The sequence below is a fragment of the Saccopteryx bilineata genome, chromosome 2 (genome assembly GCF_036850765.1).
Source record: "Saccopteryx bilineata isolate mSacBil1 chromosome 2, mSacBil1_pri_phased_curated, whole genome shotgun sequence".
NCBI lineage: Eukaryota > Metazoa > Chordata > Mammalia > Chiroptera > Emballonuridae > Saccopteryx > Saccopteryx bilineata.
Genome location: NC_089491.1, coordinates 387,965,975 through 387,989,495, shown reverse-complemented (window position 1 = coordinate 387,989,495; position 23,521 = coordinate 387,965,975). Strand labels below are relative to the sequence as shown.

Here is a 23,521-nt window from a genome sequence, read left to right as displayed (position 1 = left end):
AGCCCGGTCTCCCACGCCCAGGAGTGCAGCAGCCAAGAATGGAGAGGACCCTGCGCTTCTTTTGAAATGCACACGTGTGCCCTGTAGGAAAAGGCTGAGAGATTCAACTGCAGCCTTGAGACAAGTCTCTGGTGTGGACTTCAGAAGGCCAAGTCCTGCGTGGGCGGAACGCCACCGGCAAGCACTACTAAGACTGTTTACAGGGAGCAGCTGACCCCTGTAGCCATTTCCTACAAGCCTGGGGGGTGTTGGGCAGTAGTCTTTCTCTGCACCTGAATCCATTATGACTAATTTGACTCAGGCTCTGCTAATTTGCTTGATGAGCAAAGAGACCAGTAAATACGATGAGCTGCAGAGATCTGGACTCTCAGTCCCAGAGGCTGGGAGTCCCCTGTACCCATCTTTTCTCTAGGTTGTGTCGTGTATGTTTTTCTTAAGTCCTGCAGCGCCTTCCTCTCGGGCACACCCATTGCCCAGCTGGTCTCAGCAACGCCCTCTGGGTGAGTCAGGTGGCTGGGTCTTCCTGCTTTCTCTTCCTGTCCTGTCAGCTCTTTCTAAGAATTCCTGCTCAAAAGTAAGCAGTCTTTCTCGCTGGGGGAAAAACAGAAACTCCTTGTTTCTTCTTAAGAAAAAAATAAGTAGCATAGTCACACCAGTGACTCACGCAGTCTGTAGGAGGAAAAACTACATTTTGGGAGTTGGATGTCTTGAACAAATGCTTCCTATCAGAAAGGAAGTACTTTAAAAAAAAAAAAAAACTATGTTTAAGGGCAAACTCACCAGTAACCTCAAAGGTGAGGCCACAGGCCTGGGGTGGGGTTTCGCAGTTTCACTGGTAAGTGGTGACGGGATGTTTGTGAGAACAGCTGCTGAAGACTGTGCAAAGCTCCAGGGGACGGGACTGATGGGCTCAGACTCCCAGGGAAGAGAGAGACTTCTACGGTGAGACCCACGGGGCTTCCGACTTCTTATAAAAACAAGTCCTTGTCATGGAAAGCAGTTTAAAATTTCAGTAACAACTCAAGTAACAACTGTCGAGGAACAAAACAATGCCATTTTTAAAAACTTGAATAATTCAGCCTGACCAGGCGGTGGCGCAGTGGCTAGAACATCGGACTGGGATGCCCAGGACCCAGGTTTGAGACCCCGAGGTCGCCTGTTTGAGAGAGGGCTCATCTGGTTTGAACTAAAGCTCACCAGTTTGGACCCGAGGTCTCTGGCTCGAGCAAGGGGTTACTCTGTCTGCTGAAGGCCCACGGTCAAGGCACATATGAGAAAGCAATCGATGAACAACTAAGGTGTCGCAATGAAAAACTGATGATTGATGCTTCTCATCTCTCTCCGTTCCTGTCTGTCTGTCCCTGTCTATCCCTCTCTCTGACTCTCTCTCTTTCTGTCCCTGTAAAACAAACAAAATAATTTTGAATTTTTTGAATAATTTGAATTTTTGGAATCGTTTGAATAATTCAGAGAGCCATTTCTATGTCCACCGACATGCTTTATTAAAATTGTACATAGATCTCAAACTTTTTTTTGAAAAAAAAAAAAAGAACTTCCTTTTGTCCTAGTATCAAAATAGTTATTTTTAAAAAATACCTGGAAAATCTTTAATACAATTATTCTGTTATATATTAAATATTCTCCTAAAATCTCAATCATCTCTCTCTCCTAGAATTGTGCCTCACTGGCACGACCTTTTTTTTTTTTTTTGGCAACTTTAATGGTTTATCCCAGAGACGCGTTAAAAGAAAAAGCTTTTCCTGTTAAGTCAACTGTTTAAATTAAAAAAAAAAAAAAAATTCCTTTTAAATAGGAGAAGCCAATGACAATATTTGATTTGATATGTAAGATTCCTATTAACCAGGCTTCCCACAGTTTTGCTGTAAGGTTTGCCCACATACAATCAATCACTCATTAACACAAGTACTCGGGCCGAAATGAAACAGTTTTCGCCCTGAAATGGTAATGCTGACCCAACAGCACCCTCTAGTGCCCTGTAAGTATAAAAGCAGCCAACAATACAGGACGGTATTTGGATATAGGCAGTGTCGGAAATCCAGGTGTGAAGAGCAAAACAGGTTGACTTTTCAGGGGTCACAGCACAAGCGGCTTCCCCGAATCTCAGTCTCCAGGCAGGCTGCCGACAGGTGCTCAGTGCCGAGGGGAGAGAGTTCAGGGCTTCAGCCAATACTGAAAGACACCATCAGAAGCTGGACTCCGGCAATGTCTTCTTTCGACCTAAGGAAAGGGTGTGGTACCTCGCCTTCGGCAAGGTGCCGAAAGAGGTCTGCTCCCCCGGGCCACTCCTCTGGGGCGCGCTCGGGGCGCCGGTCCTCATGGGCCTGCCAGCCTTGCGGGGGAGGCGCAGGGAGCTGGGCGCAGAGCGGACGGTGCCCGCCAGGCCCCTGGCCGGATCCGGCGTCCTCAGGGAAGCGGACGAGGCTCGGGCCTGCTCACCCTCAGCCGGGCTCGGGCTGCCACTCTCCAGGGAGAGAGGGGACACGCGGGGGGCCTGCTCAGCCCTGTTACTGTGCTTGTTCTCCTTCTTCCAGAAGACCGACCTCAGAAGGGTGAGGGTGCCCTGTGGGAACCTGTCTGCCTCGGAGTCCCGCCCCTCCGCGTCGGTCCTGACCTTGGCTAAGGGGTTTCGGCGAGTGTCGCTTGGCGCCTCCTTGTGGGAGGGTGCTCCACCGCTGTCCCCTGCCTGGCCACTTCCCTTCCGGTTCGTGGTCCTCTGGCCCTGGGGCGGGGCTTGCTTCTCATTCTCCGCCGAGGGCATCACTACGAGGGGCAGGTCAAACTGTTTGGGAAGCCTGACATCCTGCCTTGCGTGTTCCTTGGGTGTCCTTGCTGTGTTGAGGCCATCCGAGGCTGCAGACACTGCACCGTGGCAACGGTGGCCCGAGGGGCAGGGCACTCCGGCCAGCACGCTCTCACGGGCTCGCTCGCTGTCTTCCTCCTTAGCAGAAGGGGTGGCATTTGACCTGGGCACCGCTGACTTCTCGGCCCCACCAGCCGCGCCCGTCAGCAGCGGCACGATGGACTGACTCGTGGACCGAGGTCTCCGTCTGGACTCCAGGTACTCCACCAGCTCGACGGATGCCACGGCCGGTTTCTCTCTGTGTCCAAAAGACCACCGAAGGGGCATGGTCTTGAAGGACCCCTGCTTGGCTCGAGAAGGAGCGGGTGCCTTCAGGCTGATGCTACGGCCTCTTACGCCCCGTACCGAAGGCCGGGCCTCCTGGCCTCCTGAAAGACACCCAAGAGCATCAGTGTGCAAAGGCCCCTCCAGCTGCAATAAGCACCTCTGCTATGCCGGTCAGTAACGAGCACCGACTGCGCACCTGACGTACCAGGCACTGTGCTGGGCACAGGGACACACTAGTGAGCAAGATGCTGTGGTTCCTGTCCTTGGGACCACTGTGTTGTCACCCACGATTCCACTGAATCTGTTTACAAATTATAGACCCAGTGATCTCCATCAAATTCGCGTACGCTCAGGGTGATTTCTGCCTTAGTGGTCCCTGAAATAACTCTCTGATTTTCACTGGTCCCCAAGTGTAAAAAGGTTAAAAACCATGAGGTAACTCAACATGCAAAATTACATCTTCACATACTAGAAAGCCCGGGGTCATACGAAATGACTGCTGTTCTAGATATTATAAATTGTAATTAAAATGATTTGTGCAAAGGTGTCTGCTAATTCAAACTGAATTACCCAGGGCAGGCAGCGAGGACGCCCCTTTGCTTAGTGCCCCACGGGGTTTCCCCCTTCTACTTGCTTAATTGCTTAAAGTAGAGTGCAGTGAAGGAAACCACTGGCGGTACATTTCTTAAGAGCCACCTCCAGCTCAATAAATAAAGGTGATTTAAATAATAAAATGTTAATTCACATGTCAAAGATCTCTTTGTACACAACATTTCTTGTGTAGATCTTTCCATCATTTTTAAGCTCGCCTTGCAGAGGACCATCAATTATTTTTCATTTTACGTCTGTTTTTTCATGAACTCTTGAACAGGCAACATAAAGTTGACCTTGTCCAAATGCAGGCTCAGGTAAAAAAAATGCCAACACACTTAAGCGTTTGGCCCTGAGACTTATTGATGGTCATAGCAAAGGCAAGTTTTACAGGAAATTGTCTACGTCTCAATTGAAATGGCAACCCTGTTTGAGATGGAGCCAAATCAATTCTTGAAATGACATGTATTTCACCTTTAGAGGAGCCAGTCAAAGACTTAGCTATTATGACATTATTTTTCAATTGGAGAACCTCTAGGCATTTGCTCTGCGACTGAAGCAAGCCTTGTCTTTCTCTGCTCAGTGGTTTCTTTTTGTCAAGAAAGCCGTTTTTGTGCAGCTTTAGCTCCTTTTCTCTCCTCCTCAGTGCTGTATTTTCTAGGAGGCATTCTTAAAAGAAATTATGTTAAGACGTAGTTTTTATGTAAAACAGATGATTGCCAATGCAAACAAATGTTCACCTTCCCCCTGACCCGCTCAATTTGCATTCAGCCGTGGCAACTTCACCCCATTGGCTAGTACAGTTACACAAGCAACCAATAAGCTATTGGCGACAAACAGACACTTAAGCCACATATAATAAAGATGTGTGCCGATATATGTGTGCATGTGTGAGGCACACATGTGAAAACATACAAACAAGTGTGGAGAAATAAATACCAGGATGACAAGATGCAGAGAGGGTGGTGTGGGTGCTATCTATGACTGATAATGAGTGATACGCCTCTTAATTCTTTTCTGTATCTCAAAGTTTCTAAAGGAAACATACTTGAAAACAAACCTGTGTATTTTTTTAAGAAATATCCATTCAATGACAAAAACAGTGCCATTTACAATAGCATCAAAAAGAATAAAAATACTTAGGAATTGACTTAACCAAGAGGGGGTGTGTGGGTGTAAAAGACTCATACGATGAAAACGACCAAACATCGCTGTGACAAATTAAAGAAGGCATAAATCAGTGGAAACACATCCCTTATTCATGGATGGGAAGAAAGACAATACTGCTAAAATGTCAATACTACTCAAAGCAATCGACAGATTCAATGACATCCCTATCAACAATCCCAATGAAGATTTTTTTTGCAGAAATAGAAAAACCCATCCTAAAATGTATAATGGAATCTCAAAGGGTCTCAAATACTGTACAGTAGTCACAAAAAGACGAATACCATATGATTCCACTTTCTGAGGAGTTTATAGTCAAAACGGAGAGACAGCCTGACCAGGCGGTGGCGCAGTGGATAGAGCGTCGGACTGGGATGTAGAGGACTCGGGTTCGAGACCCGAGGTCGCCAGCCTGAGTGCGGGCTCATCTGGTTTGAGGAAAAGCCCACCAGCTTGGACCCAAGGTCGCTGGCTCCAGCAAGGGGTTACTCGGTCTGCTGAAGGCCGGCGGTCAAGGCACATATGAGAAAGCAATCAATGAACAACTAAGGTCTTGCAAAGAGAAACTGATGATTGATGCTTCTCATCTCTCTCCGTCCCTGTCTATCCCTCTTTCTGACTCTCTGTCTCTGTAAAAATAATAATAATAATAATAATAATAATAATAAAAACGGAGAGACAGAAAGCACAAAGGTGATTACCAGGGCCAGGGGTGGGGGGAGAATAGGGAGTTGCATTTAATGGGCGTACAGTTGCAGATTACAGATGGAGTTACAGGGACGGACAGTGGTGCTGGCCACACACCCAGGTGAGTATATTCAACACCACTAAACTGTACACTTAAAAATGGTAAACTTTTGTTTTTATTTTCTGTGTATTTTATGTATTCCACTCACCTAAAAAAGTTAAAAAAAAAAAAAAAAAAAAAAAAAAAAAGGTCATCAGTCACTGTCCCAGGAAGGCACCTTGATTTATAAGATGCCTGCAATCACTGAGACAGAAGGCACTTGAGACACACATCGCACGTGGCGCAGGGAGAGCCACACGCGTGTAGAGAAAGACCCTGAGTCAGCCCCGCGAGGCTGACGCCCACAGCTGTCTTCTCATCACGGGTGGGGGGTGGGGGCAACTCCAAACGGGAGCAGAACCACCGCCCCCCCCCCACGCCCCACAGGCAGTAGCGCACCAAGGCAGGGAGACTCGGGGCCACAGGGACCGCTCAGGGCGGTCAGAGGACATGGCTCAAGGGGTCACACGTTGCCAGTGGGCGGGGGCAGCCCGCCAATCCAGCTTCCCGGGAAGCCCTCACGGAAGGCAAAGAAGGGAGCCGCCCACGCACGACAGGACAGGACGGGTTCGCAGCATCTCAGAGGCTCCTTGAGACTTAGACCCTGGACGTTCTTTAGCGTCATTTTTTATCTTTTCTTTTTTTTTCCTCTAAAGCATTTCTTTAGATCTGCCAGCGAGAGACACAACCGCACTAAAAATATTTGGTAATTTCAGTTTTGATTGACACCGTTGCTCCGCCATTCAATTCCCATACCTCAAAGAAAACAAACAAAAAAACCACAGAAATCTATTCTGGGGCCCGAGGCGCGCGCGGAATTTCTCCTCTTCCAACGCGCTGGCGAGGGCAGAAAGAGCGGCTTTGTGTTGAGGAGACAAAGCCGTGACTCTCAGCCTTTCAAAGCCGGAGCCGGTGGCCCGCAGGCCCGGCAGGTGCAGGGCTGCCTGGCCCTCCCCGACGGCCGACCTGCCATTCTCTCCAGCGTGAATGGGCCGGCGGCTGGGCGGCGCCCTCTCCTGGGAACCGCAGACACCCACGCGGGTCCTTTCGGAGGCCCGCGTGGGAAGGCACCTTTGCTATCTGCCCCTCGTTTCATTCTATTTACTGGGTTGTAACCGGACCCGAGAGAGAACCAGAGCTTTAGGTAAATGGAGAAATAAACCGCCACAGGCCAGAGGAGATAGGGACCTTTCAATCTCCTGCTTCTGGGGGAGTGGGAGGGCGAGTCTGCAGCTCCCACCCCGGAGGTCCTGGCAGTCAGAGGCAGAGGCGGTACTCAGAGACCCCCACCCCACTTGAGTGGTGGCTCCTCCCACCTTACTCTTCAAGCACAGTCTGGCTTGGGAACTAGAAAGGGCTGGAGTCTTAAGCCACACTGAGGAGGTGAACCTAGGCTCCTCCTGGAGGTCAAACAAACCCCAGCTCGTGCACAGCAAGCTGCCCACGTCCACAAAGGGCTCCTCACCCAGATGGCCCCCAGCCCAGTCCCACCCACATGGTGGCTCAGTCCCGCCCACATCCGTTCCTACATGACTTTTTATCCTGGGCTAATGCGAGTGAAATCAGGCATGGAGCCGACTCACAGTGTGTGCTGTGAATGGGGGGTAAGGTGGTGGGCAAGCGCCTCTCTTCCATTCTCAGCCCCCTGCGACAGCTGGGACAGCTCCTCGTCCAGTGCTGCCTGTCTCTCCAAGGATTCCACTCACCTGGGCATTCGGTTAATAGTAAGAGCCTACTGAGTACTGAGGACGGCTTTCAGTGTTGTTGAGAAAATACAAAGTGCTTATCCAGCGTGGCAGTGTTTTCTTAAAGATTATCTTTATTGATTTTAGAGAGAGGAGAGAGAGAGCGGATGAAGGAGAGGGGAGAAGCAGGAAGCATCAACTCATGAAAGTTGCTCGTGGTGTGTGCCTTGACCGGGCAAGCCCAGGGTTTCGAACCGGCGACCTCAGCGTACCAGGTCAATGCTTTATCCACTGTGCCACCACAGGTCAGGCCATTATGGTGTTTGACAAAGAACAAAAATATATGACCTCATGACATATAATGATAGGAACTATGAGGAAGCATGAGGGGGACACACAGGGTGGTCAGTGAGTGACCCTTGGTGAGAGGCCCGAGTAGGGAGAGGGAAGAGCCACGTGCAGGCCGGGGGAACGCAGGCTGCAGGCAGAGGGAGCGCGAGCTCAGAGGCTCTGAGGCACAGGCAAGGTCCGCAGGTCAGGGGCGCGGGAGGGAGACTACCACGGTGGGAATCAAGGGAGGAAAGGTCCCCCCTACCGGTCTCCCTCTTCTGAGCCCCAATCTGCAGTTGGAGACATCTGCCTCTCGCTCCCGAGTACAACCTGGAGCAAGCCGGACCCTCAAACGTCTAGAAGACAAGGAGAAGCTACACAGATGAGCTCAGCCTTCTCCCCTCTGAGACTGAGCCGCAGGACGAAGCTGGCGAGGGGACAGTCTCATTCAGAAGCTGAGGCCACCCCCCCACCACAATAATCACTGCTCAAGAGACGGTGGAGAGGGGCCCCACGGAGAGAGACAGAAAAATGGCAACACACATAAGGGGGTCCAACCATCAGAGGAGGCGAACATGCAGCCATCAAAAAGAGCCCAGTTAGGGCCCTGGCCGGTTGGCTCAGCGGTAGAGCGTCGGCCTAGCATGCGGAGGACCCGGGTTCGATTCCCGGCCAGGGCACACAGGAGAAGCGCCCATTTGCTTCTCCACCCCTCCGCCGCGCTTTCCTCTCTGTCTCTCTCTTCCCCTTCCGCAGCCAAGGCTCCAATGGAGCAAAGATGGCCCGGGCGCTGGGGATGGCTCTGTGGCCTCTGCCTCAGGCGCTAGAGTGGCTCTGGTCGCAACATGGCGACGCCTAGGATGGGCAGAGCATCGCCACCTGGTGGGCAGAGCGTCGCCCCATGGTGGGCGTGCCGGGTGGATCCCGGTCGGGCCCATGCAGGAGTCTGTCTGACTGTCTCTCCCTGTTTCCAGCTTCAGAAAAATGAAAAAAAAAAAGGAAAAAAAAAAAAAAAAAAAGAGCCCAGTTAGGAAACTGAGCCATTGGAGGAAACAGATAACTTAGAATTCAATTTCTCAAGGAGATTCAAGTATGAAACAACTGGAGACTGAAAATATAAATTTCAGGGTTTTAAATTCAATAAATTGAGGATATCCAAAGTCACTAATGGAACTCAAATTAGTGGCCTGAAATGATCTTGAAATTTATACAATGTGTGACAATCCCATAATTGTGAAAAAGCAATGTCTCACACCGTAGAACAAAATGGCAAAGAGATAGACATTACAGGGGGAAACAAGGAAATTCTGAGGACAGGTCCAGGAGATCCAACAGGCAAATAACAGGAATTTGGAAAGTAGGTGAGATGATAATTAAATAAACAACAAAAAAAGAACATCTCCCTACAGAAAAGCCTTGTCTGTAGCAGAAAAGGCCTCCCCAAATTCCAGGTAGGGCTGACGAACAAAGCACACACACCCACACACATGCTGGTAGAATTTCTGAAACCCCAAGGTCTAAGGCAGAACCTTAAAACCTTCCAGCCAGAAAGAGCAAGCGATTCTCACGTGGAAAAGAACGTGCTTCTCACCTGCACCCCGGAGGCCTGGCAGATCGTGGGAAAATGTCCGCAGCCACCTGAGAGAAAAGGGCTGCAACCCAAGAGTCCTCCACCCAGCCAAGCCGCCATCCGTTCCCAAGTGAAAGAAAATACCTGTGGCTATGCAAAGGGTTAGAGGATATGCCGCGCATACCGGACAATAACTCCAACCAAACAGCAACAATGAGAACTGAGACCTCAGGAGAGAGGGTGACAGAGAGAAGTCAGTCCATGGTGTGTGGTGGACCCTGTAATGCATGTCCCACCCACCCCCCGTGGGGGTCAGATGGTCTTAGAACGTGTAACATAAGGTCACGTAAGTGGGTTTGGGATGGGGAAGGTACTGCGAGAGGAATTCTAATAACAGTCAGGAAGGCTGTGAGACCATCTCAGCAGAACCTAAGAGTCGGAACTGAGGTGGGGGAGTTGCTGAAACAGACCAGAGGGAACACGTGAAGGCATTCCAGGCTCTCCTGTGGAGGGAGTGACAGGGAGGCGTCACGTAGGTCTGGTATCACCGGGAGGGAGGAGAGAACGCAATGAGGAAGTGGAAGTCCCAGCTGGCTTCTCATATCCACATAATAACAGGAAAAGGCAGTTGATTATAAACATTGGGAAATATAAAGCAACAATTAGCAAGATGGAAAAAAGGAAGAACTTCCAGGGTCAAGGGGGTCTGGTTGGGGGTGATGGAAGGACTGAGCGAAAAAGGACAAAAAAGAAAAAAAAATACTCATGGACGGACAACAGTGTGATGATTGGGGGGGGGGCTTGGGGGGAGGGTTTTAGAGGGAGGGGAAGTGGAGGAGGGGATAGGTGGTGATTGACAGAGACTTGACTTGGGGGGGTGAGCACAGTACGGTGTGCAGAGATGCGTGGTAGAACTGCACACCTGAGACCTGTACACTTATGTTAACCAGTGTCACCCCAATAAAATCCATTAAAAATAAACAACAGAACTTCCAAATGAAAGAGGAAAAACAAAGAGAATAGAGGGCAACAGGATCAAATCAGTAAAATAATAAGAAAAAAAAGAAACAAGTAATGGGAAAAAAGGTTTTAAACAAAATGAAATCAAGTTTTGTAGTTGTTATATTAAATATAAATGGACCAACCTCTCCCCCTTATAAACTAGGTTCTGGATTTTTTACATTAAGAAAAGTGCCTGACCAGGCAGTGGCACAGTAGATAAAGCGTCGGACTGGGATGCGGAAGACCCCAGTTCGAGACTCCGAGGTCGCCAGCTTGAGCGCGGGCTCATCTGGCTTGAGCAAAAGCTCACCAGCTTGGACCCAAGGTCACTGGCTCAAGCAAGGGGTTACTTGGTCTGCTGAAGGCCCGCGGTCAAGGCACATATGAGAAAGCAATCAATGAACAACTAAGGTGTCGCAACGCGCAACAAAAAACTAATGATTGATACTTCTCATCTCTCTCTGTTCCTGTCTGTCTGTTCCTATCTATCCCTCTCTCTGACTCTCCCTCTGTCTCTGTAAAAAAAAAAAGAAAGAAAAGCAACTTGCTGTTCATCACACTACTTAAACCTAACTCTAAAAGAAATATTCATAAAGCAAATGAGACGGGCAGCCTGACCAGGCAGTGGCGCAGTGGATAGAGCATCAGACTAGGACGCGGAGGACCCAGGTTCAAAACCCTGAGGTCGCCGGCTTGAGCGCGGGCTCATCCGGTTTGAGAAAGACTCACCAGCTTGAGCCCAAGGTTGCTGACTCGAGCAAGGGGTCACTGGCTCTGCTGTAGCCCCCTGGTCAAGGCACATATGAGAGAGCAATAATGAACAACTAAGGTGCCTAAACGAAGAGTTGATGCTTCTCATCTCTTTCCTTTCCTGTCTGTCCCTAACTGTCCCTCTCTCTGACTCTGTCTCTGTTGCAATAAATAAATAAATAAAAATTAAAAGAAAGAGAGAGAGAAGGGCAAAATGTTACCAGGCAAATGCAAAAAAAAAAAAAAAAAAAAAAAAAAAAAAAAAAAAAAGGAAAGGAAGAAGGATATAATTATTAGTCTTGAACAAGGTAGAATTTAAGATTAAAAGCATTAAGCAGGATGAAGAGCAACAGTATCATGAGAAAAGACACAATTTAAATGTCAATGCACCTCCTTCTTAGCCAGGCAAAATCCTACATGAGGTCAACTTAAAGACATTGGCGAGTTAAACACAACTTTCAACTCACCTAGCTTAACAGTAATGATATGATAGAAAGCTCACATTCTTCAAGTAGATGATACACATTATTTTATGTGTACATAGACCACTTACAAAATAATACTCATGTACTTAACTTAATCACAAAAAAGGAATGTGTGAGAGCCATTCTTGGACCACAATCCACAAAATTAGAATTAAAGACTAAAAAGGTACCCAAAAAAATAACACCCCCCCCAAAAAAAAACTTCAATGCTTGAAACTTCCAGATAACCTTTCGGTCAAAGAAGAAAACAGAACTGAAATAACATACTATCTGAAATCACTGACCGAGAGAAAGACAAAACTTTGGAGGCCCGATTAAAGCCATCAGAGAAATTTATCATCGAAGCACCTATACTGTCGAAAACCAGGGAAGCTTAAGTCCCAGGGGCCCCTTACTCCCAGGGACTCCAGCAAAAGGGTTGCAAAAGTAAGCTGTTCCTATATCCTTTTCTTGCAGAGCCTCTCCAATTCCTGGGCAGAAAACCACAAAACCCGGGTCCCTTCACTTCAGTTTCAAATGCCTTCATTATCCAACGTCCCATAACCAGAGCTACGGGAAGGATGAAGTTCCCAAACTGTCAGTGTTTCTCTGCAGAGGGCTGCTGGCATTTGGGAGGGGCAGTTCTGTGCCAAACAGCACTATCCCTGGGCACAGTAGGACATTTAGACTCCCTGCCTCTGGCAGCAGACACTTCTCCCACACAGCCACGGGGAGAGGGCGTCGCACCAACCACTGCTGAAAACCTAGATAGGCTGATGTCCACCTTCCCCAGGGGTCGTGCTAACAAGATGAAATAGGCTGCGTTTTCAACCCTGGCTTCTCAAACAGGTTTCAACATCTATCTCCGTTTTAGTCAAACCCCAAGAGGGAAAGCTCCCTTTGGAAGCCAGGTTCTTGTAGTGTGGGGACAGAATAAACTCAGATTTGGAACTCCCCTGCTTGACATCCTGTCATACAGTCGTTTACCACGGAGTCCTCCTCATCCCCCAGTGAGCTCCGAGGAGCAGACAGAATGTCACCTGCTGCTGGGGTGGACAGGGCAGGTGGGGCAGGCAAGAGCCAGGTCATGGAAGACCCAATCTGAGACATGGATAAACCTCTCATAATGATGGGCACCGGGTACTCAAGGCTGTGAAAGGCTGGCACTTTCCAAAAAAAACCCACAAAACGTTAAGGAGTCGTGGTCATTAAAGAAAATGAAAGTGAAATCAGCACACTGAATCCACGTGATAAAAACCTACCCTTCTCCTGGCTGGAGAGGCTGTCTGTGAAAATGGTGGGCGGGCTGGGCCCCGGGGGCCCGGAGGGGCTGGGGGCAGGGCTCCAGGACAAGAGGCTTCCCCTGGCGCTGCCATTACTGCTCCCGAGGCGCAGGAGCCAGTGGTCCGACAGCGAGGAGCTGGTGGAGCCTGCGGAGGAAGCACAGAGAGGGAAGGCTGGGCCTGCTCCACGCTTTCGGGGTCCCCAGAGGAGCGGCTCCCGGCCGGGTTCCTAGCTCCGAGCCCGAGCCCAGCACTGGGCAGCCACACGCCCGGAAGGGAGGGGCCCGGACCGATGAGGCCGACGAGCCCGATGAGCCCGACGAGCCGCATGACCAGGCTGCAAACGTCGGGATCTGCGTTTGGGCACAGAAGGGGACAAACCCTGATGAGTACTGACGGGCTTTCCGTGACATTACTTGTCACCAACCACGGTTTTCTAAATATGCTCCGTCTTTCCTCCTTCCTCCCTCTACCTTCCGGGAAAGGAAGGCAGTGTTGCATCAGGGTCGACTTGGACCACTTAGGTGCATCTCAGTTTTACTTGGACATTTCCCAACAATTGTTGGAGAGAAAATCTGAGCAATTAAAAAAAATGCTCTTCCCTCCCAAAGGTAAGGATGGTTAGTTTTCAGAGGGAAATAAGTCACATAAAAAGTCCTTTTTCGGCCCTGGCCGGTTGGCTCAGCGGTGGAGCGTCGGCCTGGCGTGCGGGGGACCCGGGTTCGATTCCCGGCCAGGGCACACAGGAGAAGCGCCCATTCGCTTCTCCACCACCCCCCTCCTTCCTCTCTGTCTCTCCCCCTCCCACAGCCAAGGCTCCATTGGAGCAAAGATGGCCCGGGCGCTGGGGATGGCTCCTTGGCCTCTGCCCCAGGCGCTAGAGTGGCTCTGGTTGCAGCAGAGCGACGCCCCGGAGGGGCAGAGCATCGCCCCCTGGTGGGCAGAGCGTCGCCCCTGGTGGGCAGAGCATCGCCCCTGGTGGGCAGAGCGTCGCCCCCTGGTGGGCGTGCCGGGTGGATCCCGGTCGGGCGCATGCGGGAGTCTGTCTGACTGTCTCTCCCCGTCGTTTCCAGCTTCAGAAAAATACAAAAAAAAAAGTCCTTCTTCTCTTCCCCCTCCGGACTTCCAAGCAAGCTTGAGGTTGGGGTTAGCTAATAAAAGCACTGCTTTTATTATTCTTCTATTATTGCGGTAGTTAAGCAGATACATTCCTATGAAGGCCCTGCAGCCCTCACACTTTCCCTCCCTTCCCACAGGACTAATGAGGTTTGTATCTCCCACACTTAATTAAAGTCTGGCTCCGCAGGAATGAGCCTGGGAATGTGAAACCCCACGCCACCAAGAGTCACCGGCCCTGGATACAGAGCATGACTCCTCCCCTTCTTAGGCTGCGATGCGCCCACGTGGCATCCTTACAAACGGGATCCCAGCCGGCAGTGTGCGGAGGGATAGAGCAGCGGCTGTAGCTTCCGCTCGCAGAGCCCCGCCTACCTCTTCCGGTCCTCGATGGCGGCAAAGCATCTTCCCAGTCCGCAAAGGACTTCCCCAATTCTCCCTTGTCCTCCAGTGAGCAGCAGCACCTACCTCTCATGGAGCTGCTGGCTGACCAGGAAGGGATGCTGTTCCGTTTCTGATAGAACAGGATGTAAGCCCCTCGGGTAATGACGTCATCTTCTAGGAGTGATTCTACCATGCTGTCGTCATAACTGTACCACTGGCCGTCCAGAGAGTTCCGGCAATAGGCTGCGAAGGCCCAGACCCCCAAGTCCCGTTATTGGAGAACCCCAAAGCAAGAAAACATCCCCCACCATTATAACTCAGAAATGGACATGTGTGTTACAGAATGAGAAATATTGGTCTATCTTTGGCCAGAAATGAATTTTGTGGAACTAAGAAGAATCAATCGGTTACACTCCCAGATACTTGCTGATCAAGTGGGCCGCTACTTTACCCGGAATCCTTATACTGCAACCCTTGCGCCAGCTAGATCTCCAACAAAAGGGAGCCCCGAATTACTCAGCCGGGCAATACTGGCCACATGCACCCCATTTCTTCTGAAAAGCTTCACGATGCACATCTCTGATTCAGTATGTAATGACAACAAGCAGTCAGATGATATATATTTCTTTCCTAACCAAGAATTGAAGCCACACATTTAAGAAAATGCTCATAAATAAGAGTCTCACCACCTTCCTAACAATTAAAATGTTCTCTTCCTTTCCTTCCACCCACATCTCAGTGAATGGGACCATCAGCCACTAACCTGGAGAGGGCCACATTTTTCTGCAATAGACTAGACAGAAATCATTTTAGGCTTTGCAGGTTACAGATGGCACATACAGCCTCTGCCATACATTCTTGTTCTTCTTTCTGACTGCATTTTAAAAGCAAAGGCCATTTTTAACTTACGAGCCGTACAAAAACAGGTGCTGGACTGGATGTGGCCCACAAGCCAGTTTGGGGACCCCTGCATTTCCGCAAGCCAGGCACCTAGGAGTTCATCTCTGCTCTCCTCCTTTCCCGTCCACCCCACACCCAGTCCAAAAGCCAGCTTTCCTGACTCCACTTCCAGAATGTGCCTTGAATACCCTGTTTGTCATCACCCAAACTCCAAATACTACCATCTCTCGCTTGAGCCCAGGAGCATCTTCACTGGAATTACAACTTCCACTCTTGCTCCCTTCTATGCATTCTCCATAGAACAGAGCTACTACCTCAGTGTGCAAGCACGATTTCACCTTTACTCTGTCTAAAACCTTTCAATGGTTTCCTGTGACCCTGTGGGAAAAAAAGCTCTTGTCCATGGCTTTACAGTGCCTTCTGATCTGGTTCCTTCTTGCCTTGCTTACCTCTGAACCACTGCACTTCAGCTATGACAGGCTTTCGTCAGTTCTTAAACATACCAAAACTCTGCCTCAGGGCCTTTGCACGTGCTAGTAGCTCTGCCCATAATACTGTTCCTCCCCTTATTCATATAGCTAGGTCTACCTCATCCTTCAGCTCTCGACCTGAAGGTGACATCCTTGCCCTGACCGGATCGCTCGGTTGGTTGGAGCATTGTTCCAAAGCACAGAGGTTGCCGGTTCAATCTCTGGTCAGGGCACATACAGGAACAGATTGATGTTCCTATCTCTGTCTCTCTCCCTTCCTCTCTTGCAGAAATCAACAAATAAAAAATAAAATTTTCAATAAAGGTGACATCCTCAGAAAGGCCTTCTCTCTGCCACAGACACAATTATCAGGTGGTCACCCTTTCACAAGGCCACGTAGGGAAAGTGCTCAAGTGGCAAGCCCCTTCTCATTGTCAGTGTCTGCAATGAGACTGGAGTGCCCTGAGGCAGGGTTCCCACCTGAGTCCAGCACCGAGCACAGGCTCTGGCATATAGAATGAGCACGGAACAATATCTGTCCAGCGAATGAATGACGGTCGTGGGTTTCTAACCAGCCCAGTGTCTTCCAAGCTGTAAGTACCTGAGCATACCACAACAGGGCACTTTGTGAAGAAAGAATATTTTACAGCCTTTTAAAAATGAAGTCATCTATGCTATTCTAGAATAGACTGAGGTACATGATGATGAACAACTGAACAGTTCATCCAGATGCGCTTATTTCCGTCCCCCAGTCATCTGCTTCTCCCAAGTTCCTCGGAAGGACAACAATCACATACATTACACCCCACGGAAAGAAAAAATCTGCTGTGTCAGAGTCCAAGTCTAATGAGTCAGCGTCCTTGTGTTGAATGATAAAGATAAGGATAAAGGACAGTCCCCTGGTTCTACCAACTCTCCTCCTATACTTGATATGGTCGAAAATTCGGGCTGTAACTAACTCTGTATGCCAACCACCAACCTAGCTCAGCTCTACGGCTTGGACCAGAACTGCCATCCCCCACCTGCCCTCTGACAGATGCCTGGTGAGCCCCGGGTGAGGGGTCAGCTCACGTCGGGTGCCTGAGTGGACCTGGCATGCCAGGAGTGCCTCTCTGCGGGACATCCTGAGGCCCAGGCCACACCACGACACAGGGCCATGGCAGCCGCCAGCCAGGAGGCACAGCTCACCTGTGTAATGCCCACCTTGCAGACTGCCGTGGTGGTTGCAGACGGCGTACAGGTCATACAGGAAGTCGGGCGGGTAGCTGGTGGGCAGGCCGGCCGGCTGCTTCCAGGAGGGCCAGGAGCCGGGCACGGGCTGGGGACCCGCACTCCTCTGGGCCACATGGGGCGCCATGTTGAGGCCCCGGAGCGGGAACCACACCAGGGTGGAGAGCTTGTTCCTCCGCTCCCCCACCTGGCAGAAGCGTTTGAGGTGGATGACCAGGATGTCGGGCAGCGTCCACAGGCTGAGCTTCACCACGCCCTGCTGGAGGGCTCTGCAGTGCGGGCACTTCCACGCGTCGTCCTGGGCCAGCTGGAAAGGAAGCCCCGGGGCTGTGAGGCCCCCGGTGCCGGGCCAGCCCTGCCAAACCACAGCCAGCCCCTTTCCTGGCAGGGAGGGGACCCCAGGGCAGGACCTGCTCCTCCTTGGTGTAGAACTGGAAACACTCGTCCAGGGTGCAGCTGTGCTGCTGGTGCGCCTGCTGCTGCCGCCACACGCTGTCGGCATCCTGGACCCGCTCCTCCTGCAGGCTCCCGAACAGGCTGCGGGCGGGACACCCACGCACTCAGCGCTTCCCGCCTCCCACGCGGGGCTCTCTGCAGTCCCTGCCCCCAGCCAGCGGGTGCCTCGTGCATACCTGACTCAGCGCTCACGCCTCTTATTGGAATTCCCGTCTCCCCCACGGCTCCCTAAGGGGCCGACTCCTTGGCTTACTTGCCTTTGCTTCCTGGGCCTAGCCCCGGGCCTGCCATCTATATAGAAGGTTCATAAATACTTGCTGGGCTGAATGGTGTCCTTTTTCAAAGTAGGGCTGATGCACTCAGTGTTAAGGAAGCAGCTAAGTTTAATGATTAAGAGCGTGGCCTAGGCCCTGGCCGGTGGCTCAGCAGATAGAGCATTGGCCCAGCATAAGGATATCCCAGGTTTGATTCCTGGTCAGGGCACAGAGAAGTGACAATCTGCTCCTCTTCCCCTCCGTCTCCCCCTTCTCTTCCCTCTTCCTTTCCCACAGCCAGTGGCTCGATTAGGTTGAGCTTGGCTCTGGGTGCTGAGAATAGCTTGGTTGGTCCAAATGCAACAGTTTCAGGTGCTAAAAACAGCTCAGTACATGAGCATCAGCCCCCAGATGGGGTTGCCGAGTGGATCCCGGTTGGGGTGTACGTGAGAGTCTACCTCACTATCTCTCCATCCCTTACCTTAAAAAAAAAAAAAAGATGGCCTAAAGCAGGATGACATGGGTTCACATCCCAGCTGTGTTATGCACGAGCTGTATGACGCTGAGCAACTGTTTAACCTCTCTGTGCATCCGTTTCCACATCTGCAAAGGTAGATGTAGTACCCACTACCTCATAGGATGTGATAAAGATTAAATAAGTTGCAAAGACATCAAGTGCACAGAGCAGTGACTGGCACAGGGGAGTGAGTAAGCATCACATAACAGTTTGCTATGACAACCGTTACCACGACTACCACCACCCACCACTGTCATTATTACTAGTATTACTACCACAGGCAGATCTAGATTAATGGCGCTTCCCCCATGTGTTTTCTTACAAACTGAAGGCAAGCCCCTCTCCCAGCAAAAAGACTGCGACTCACTTTACCCACAACACTTGTTTATTGCCAGGGTCTGGAACCGAACCTGCAGCATCTCCAAGGTAAGCCTCTACTATCCTTGCTGTTTCTACAGACAGCGGCCGCAAGGGTCTCTCAGAGGCAGGACCGCAGGGCACCAGAATGTGCACACTGCTTCGCAGCGCTGGGGGAAAGTGGGCACAGACACGCCCCATGTCTCCCGGCCAGAGTCAAATTCTAGGGACTCACCGCTCCTTGACACGGCCCTCCCACTCGACAGCCAGTTTGACATGCGGGGGTCCTCCGGGCCTCCGGAGCTGCAAAGCCCTGAGGAGACAACAAGGAGCCCATCAGAAAGCATGGGGCCTCTTCACCACGCCTCCGCCCCTGAACTGATGTCGCAATCGGAAACGCCCGATGCTGAGGGTAACCCGTGCCAGCGTTGTGGGGAGCGGCGTGCGGTCTGCGGGAGGCTTGGTCCTAATCTACCTCTAAACACGCCCTCTGGCTGCCTCAGGGACTGAGCACGCTCTGAGAATTCGGGTTCCCGCAGGGACACAGAGCGACTCTCCCTGCACCCCAGAGCCTTCCCAAGGTCTGGGGAGCAGCTCCCCTGGAGCGTCCTACACAAATCCCCAATTCCAACCGTGCCTAAAGTCAGCTGCTGACTTTCCGCCACCACACTGCGACAGGAACACCCGCTGGTCCCCTTCCACAGCCTGAAGCGTCCTCTCCTGCAGACCCAGGTACCCAGACTCTCCAGGTGAACGACCTGTAGCTCTTCCCAGCCACGTGGGCTCAGCCCACTTCGGAAAAGGCCGGTTGTTCTTAACACAGAAGAGAAGTCAAGAAAACAGTGGAGGACACGAAGCTTTGTCCCCAAATCAACAAGACATGTACACGTGGCTAGAATGTACTGTAAGAAAGGAAGCGGGGATGTCACATGAGTCCCTGTCACCAGGATGATTCAGAACCAGGGTTGGAGCTCACGGAGGGCATGACATTCTGCGCTGAGCACAAACGGGTCTGGAGTGGCATCGTGGCACCACCCAGAGGAACAAGAGCCAGCAGGGCGCAAGGAACAAGGTGTGTCTGGGAGAAGCCCTCCCAGCTCACCTTTCCAGATGAATGACTCCCGCCCTCACCTTTCTGTAGAATGCGGGGAACTAAGCTATGGGCTCGTGACTGTCTTCCTCCACCTGCCTCATGCCCCCCGAAGGGGAAGCAGCACCTTATCTGGTTGATGGGACCCCGGGGGGTGGGGTGGGAGTGATCAGCTCACCCCTCCTGCTTTCTCCTCCCTGCGCTAATTTGCTAGCAAGCTGACACCCGATCTCATCCCTGCCATGAGCTTCCTGGAAGCAGCTCCGTCCCTGTAGTTGGAAGGCTGGCAGATTGGGGTGTCTGTTCAATTCAGAGGAGACACACTGGGGAGCCCATTTGTAGCCCTAGACCTACGCCTCTTCCTTTGGGACCCTCAAATTCTGCATTTCCACCGTGGGAGAGATCTACCTTGCTAGAGGGCAGGGTATTTAATTCCGGAGAACCTAGTCAAAAGCTCGCACTGGACTCATATCGAAGCCACAGCCTTTCATCAGTAAAGGATCATCTAATCAAACTAATGTGTTGATCCCTTTCTGCCTCAATCCTCAGCCTCCTTTTCAACCGGAGCCTCAGCTCGGGGGTGGAGCAGGAGAATCGGTAGCTTTAGGGCTTTCCCTCTGTTATTGAAAACCCTGGGGCCACAAGAGGAGAAGCCTTCTCACTCAGACAGGAACGAGGACGCTGTTTGCTTTTATGGCACGATGTGTTTCCAAGCAGCATGTGGACCTAATCTCTACCCTGAAGAGGCGGAGTCTGAGGCAAGAGACCCAGAAAGCGACCGCTGCAATGTGCCCGGCGTGTGGATGGGGACTCCGAAAGTGCACCCCAGCTGCTCTGGAGCCCAGAGAAGGCATCGTGCAGAGAGGATGAGCAGGGGGTGTCGGGTGAACAGTGAACAGTGGAGGGAAAGGGCCAGAGGGTTGTACAGGCAGAGGCCTCGGGCAGCAAAGGGCAGGGTACGCGCTGGAATGAGGAGCAGAGGCTGGGAGGGGGCAGGCCTCACGGTGAGACGGTGGGTGGGCCCGGTGGGTGGGCCCAGGCCTCGAAGGGAGACAGGGCTTCTAGGCTACCCTTGCAGGTGGGGCCTTTGCCCTGTGGGCCATCAAAGGGTTTTAAACAGACAGGTACAGAAGCAGATGGATGAGAGGGACACTGGTCCAGAGGCAGGTATGTCCGAGCAGAGGTCCCCGGGCATCCAGCTAAGAGGCTGATAAGGGTCTGACTCGGGCAATGGTGCCAACGTGGAATGGAGGAACGGACGGGAGGCATCACCAGGATTTGGAACAAGACTTGATGGTGGGTTAAACGTGAGGGGGAAGAGAAAAGGAGGAATCAAGGGTGATTCCCAGGCCACCATCCTGGGTCACTGAGGTCAATGGCGGCCACCATTCAGTCACGGAAGGCAGGGATAGGAGAGGCTTACAGAGGAAGAGTTCAGATGGGCAGACACTGGGTTTGCGTGTCTGCGAGACAGTGGAGTAGGCCAGGTGAGTCTGTACCACAGACCAGAATCCAGGCTGGAGATCCAGGTCTGAGAGAGCTGGGCCGAAAGGTGGTAGCAGAAGCAGGACAAGGTGACCCAGGATGGAACACAGAGGGACCATGCAGAGGGCGGGCTGGGGCACTGAGGGCCCCAGAAAGGGAGAGAAACCTCCAAGAAGAAAAACAAAACACAAAGAAATCTAGAAGATCAACAAACCCTACTGTAAGCATATAATGAAATATTAATCAGCCTTATAAAGGAAGGAAATTCTGATATATGCTACAATATGAACTGACCAACCCAAACAGTAGATTGGAAGGTCCAAGAGTCCCCAGGTTGGGCTCAATGAATTTACTTAGGGCAGCTTACAGAACTCCGAGAAACAGTTTACTAACTGGATCGCCAGTTCACTATAAAACAATGTAACTCAGAAACACAGTTGGGAGAGATGCATCAGACAAGATGTGTGGGAACGGGGGGGGGGGGCACCCATAGCCCCTCAGCACCCATACCCCCTCAGCACCCAGCCCCTCAGCACCCAGCCCCTCAGCACCCACAGCCCCTCAGCACCCAGCCCCTCAGCACCCAGCCCCTCAGCACCCACCCCCTCAGCACCCACAGCCCCTCAGCACCCAGCCCCTCAGCACCCAGCCCCTCAGCACCCACAGCCCCTCAGCACCCACAGCCCCTCAGCACCCACCCCCCCAGCACCCACACCCTCAGCACCCACCCCCCCAAGCACCCACACCCTCAGCACCTCCACCCCCTCAGCACCCCCACCCCCTCAGCACCCACCCCCTCAGCACCCCCCCAAGCACCCACACCCTCAGCACCCACACCCCCTCAGCACCCAGCCCCTCAGCACCCACACTCTCAGCACCCACACCCTCTCAGCACCCATCCCCCTCAGCACCCACACCCCCTCAGCACCCCCCCAGCACCCACCCCCTCAGCACCCCTACCCCCTCAGCACCCACCCCCTCAGCACCCCCCCTCAGCACCCATCCCCCAGCACCCACCCCCTCAGCACCTCCACCCCCTAAGCACCCACCCCCCCAGCACCTACCCCCCCAGCACCCACCCCCTCAGCACCCACCCCCTCAGCACCCACACTCCCTCAGCACCCACACCCTCAGCACCCACACCCTCAGCACCCATACCCCCTCAGCACCCACCCCCTCAGCACCCATACCCCCTCAGCACCCACCCCCTCAGCACCCACACCCCCCTCAGCACCCACCCCCTCAGCACCCACACCCCCAGTACCTCCACCTGCTCATCAGTCCGGAACCTCCCCAATGTCCTCTGGGTTTCTATGGTGGCTTCATTACCTCGTCATGACTGATGAAATCATTAGCCACTGGACATAGACTCAACCTCCAGCCCCTGTCTCTTCCCCACCCCAAGGTCAGGGGGCAGGACTAAAAGTTCCAGCTCTAATCACATGGTTGGTCCCCCCCACACACACCCGACAGCCAGCCCCCACGTTAGGTGCCTTCCAAAAGTCACCTCATGAACACAAAAACATGGGTGTGGTTGAAAGAAATTTATTCTGAATAATAACATCTTGTTGCTTTTATCATTTAGTGAATTCCAAGGGTTTTTGAGCTTTATACCAGAACTGGGAACTCCAAATATATTATTTCTTATTATAAATCAAAACTTCACAGTCAGCTTTGGTTGACCAAGCCAGGAAACAAGAGAACTTAGGGGAACTCTGAGGGGAAATGAACAGAACTGTCCCTGAGACACAGCGCTGCCCCCATGGACCGCTGGGCAAGGCCGTCTCCTGCGGGCTGCTGTGGCGTGGGCCCGTGGCCCATGGAGAGTCAGGAAGCCACGCCACGGGAGACACGGCCACGCCGGTTGAATCCTCAGCCAGCATCCACAGTCTCCTACCCTTTGGAGTCAGTGGTTCAGTGGTAGTGATCCCCCCTACCCTAGAGGGGGAATTCCTGTCGAATTCAGTAGCATGACAAATGGAACGAATTTCACTTGTTCAGTCAGACCCGAATTCAAATTCAGGTTCCGCCCTTAAGAGGCTGTGTGACTGTGAGCAAGTTAACTGGCCTTGGGAACCTCGGTGTCTCCTCATCTTTGAGGTGGCCACCATAGCACCTCTCTGGAGATAAGGACTCCAAGGACGGAATGCATATAAGGACCTAACACAGTGGCAGGCACTGGAGAGGTAAGTGACCTAACCGAGGGTGGCTAAGATTGTAATCAACTTTATTGACACGTCGCCTCGAAGGAAATCTAGTCAAATGAGGTCGCATTCATTCTCTTACCCAATCTGGAACATCCGCTTACCTGTCAACGGCCCAGTGACAGAGGGGCCTGCTGTCCTGTGGGGATAAGTAGCTACAGGTCAGGGATTGCCCCACAACCCGGACGGAGAACAGCGACCCCGGTTTCTGCCAAGACAAAAACAGAGAAGTGTGTCGTGTTGCCTGCCGACCTCAGCTAGACCCTTAGGTGCAAATGCAT

The 23,521-nt window shown here is 51.9% G+C and overlaps 1 protein-coding gene across 4 annotated transcripts in view; it reads right to left on the bottom strand.

Moving 5' to 3' along the window:
• Nucleotides 1-1,786: 1,786 nt before the first annotated feature.
• USP43 (ubiquitin specific peptidase 43) overlaps nucleotides 1,787-23,521 on the bottom strand; it is a 63,633-nt gene continuing 41,898 nt past the window's right edge. For 2 of the 4 annotated variants that reach the window (XM_066264247.1, XM_066264248.1), the window contains 7 exons: nucleotides 23,345-23,448; nucleotides 18,697-18,774; nucleotides 17,288-17,414; nucleotides 16,836-17,184; nucleotides 14,362-14,520; nucleotides 12,757-12,924; nucleotides 1,787-3,249 (listed from right to left, as the gene is read on the bottom strand). In XM_066264247.1, the coding sequence (XP_066120344.1) occupies nucleotides 2,204-3,249; nucleotides 12,757-12,924; nucleotides 14,362-14,520; nucleotides 16,836-17,184; nucleotides 17,288-17,414; nucleotides 18,697-18,774; nucleotides 23,345-23,448 (2,031 nt within the window). In that variant the 3' untranslated portion in view covers nucleotides 1,787-2,203. The remainder of the gene's footprint in view (nucleotides 3,250-12,756; nucleotides 12,925-14,361; nucleotides 14,521-16,835; nucleotides 17,185-17,287; nucleotides 17,415-18,696; nucleotides 18,775-23,344; nucleotides 23,449-23,521) is intronic. The other 2 variants (XM_066264245.1, XM_066264246.1) reach the window with 2 other exon arrangements.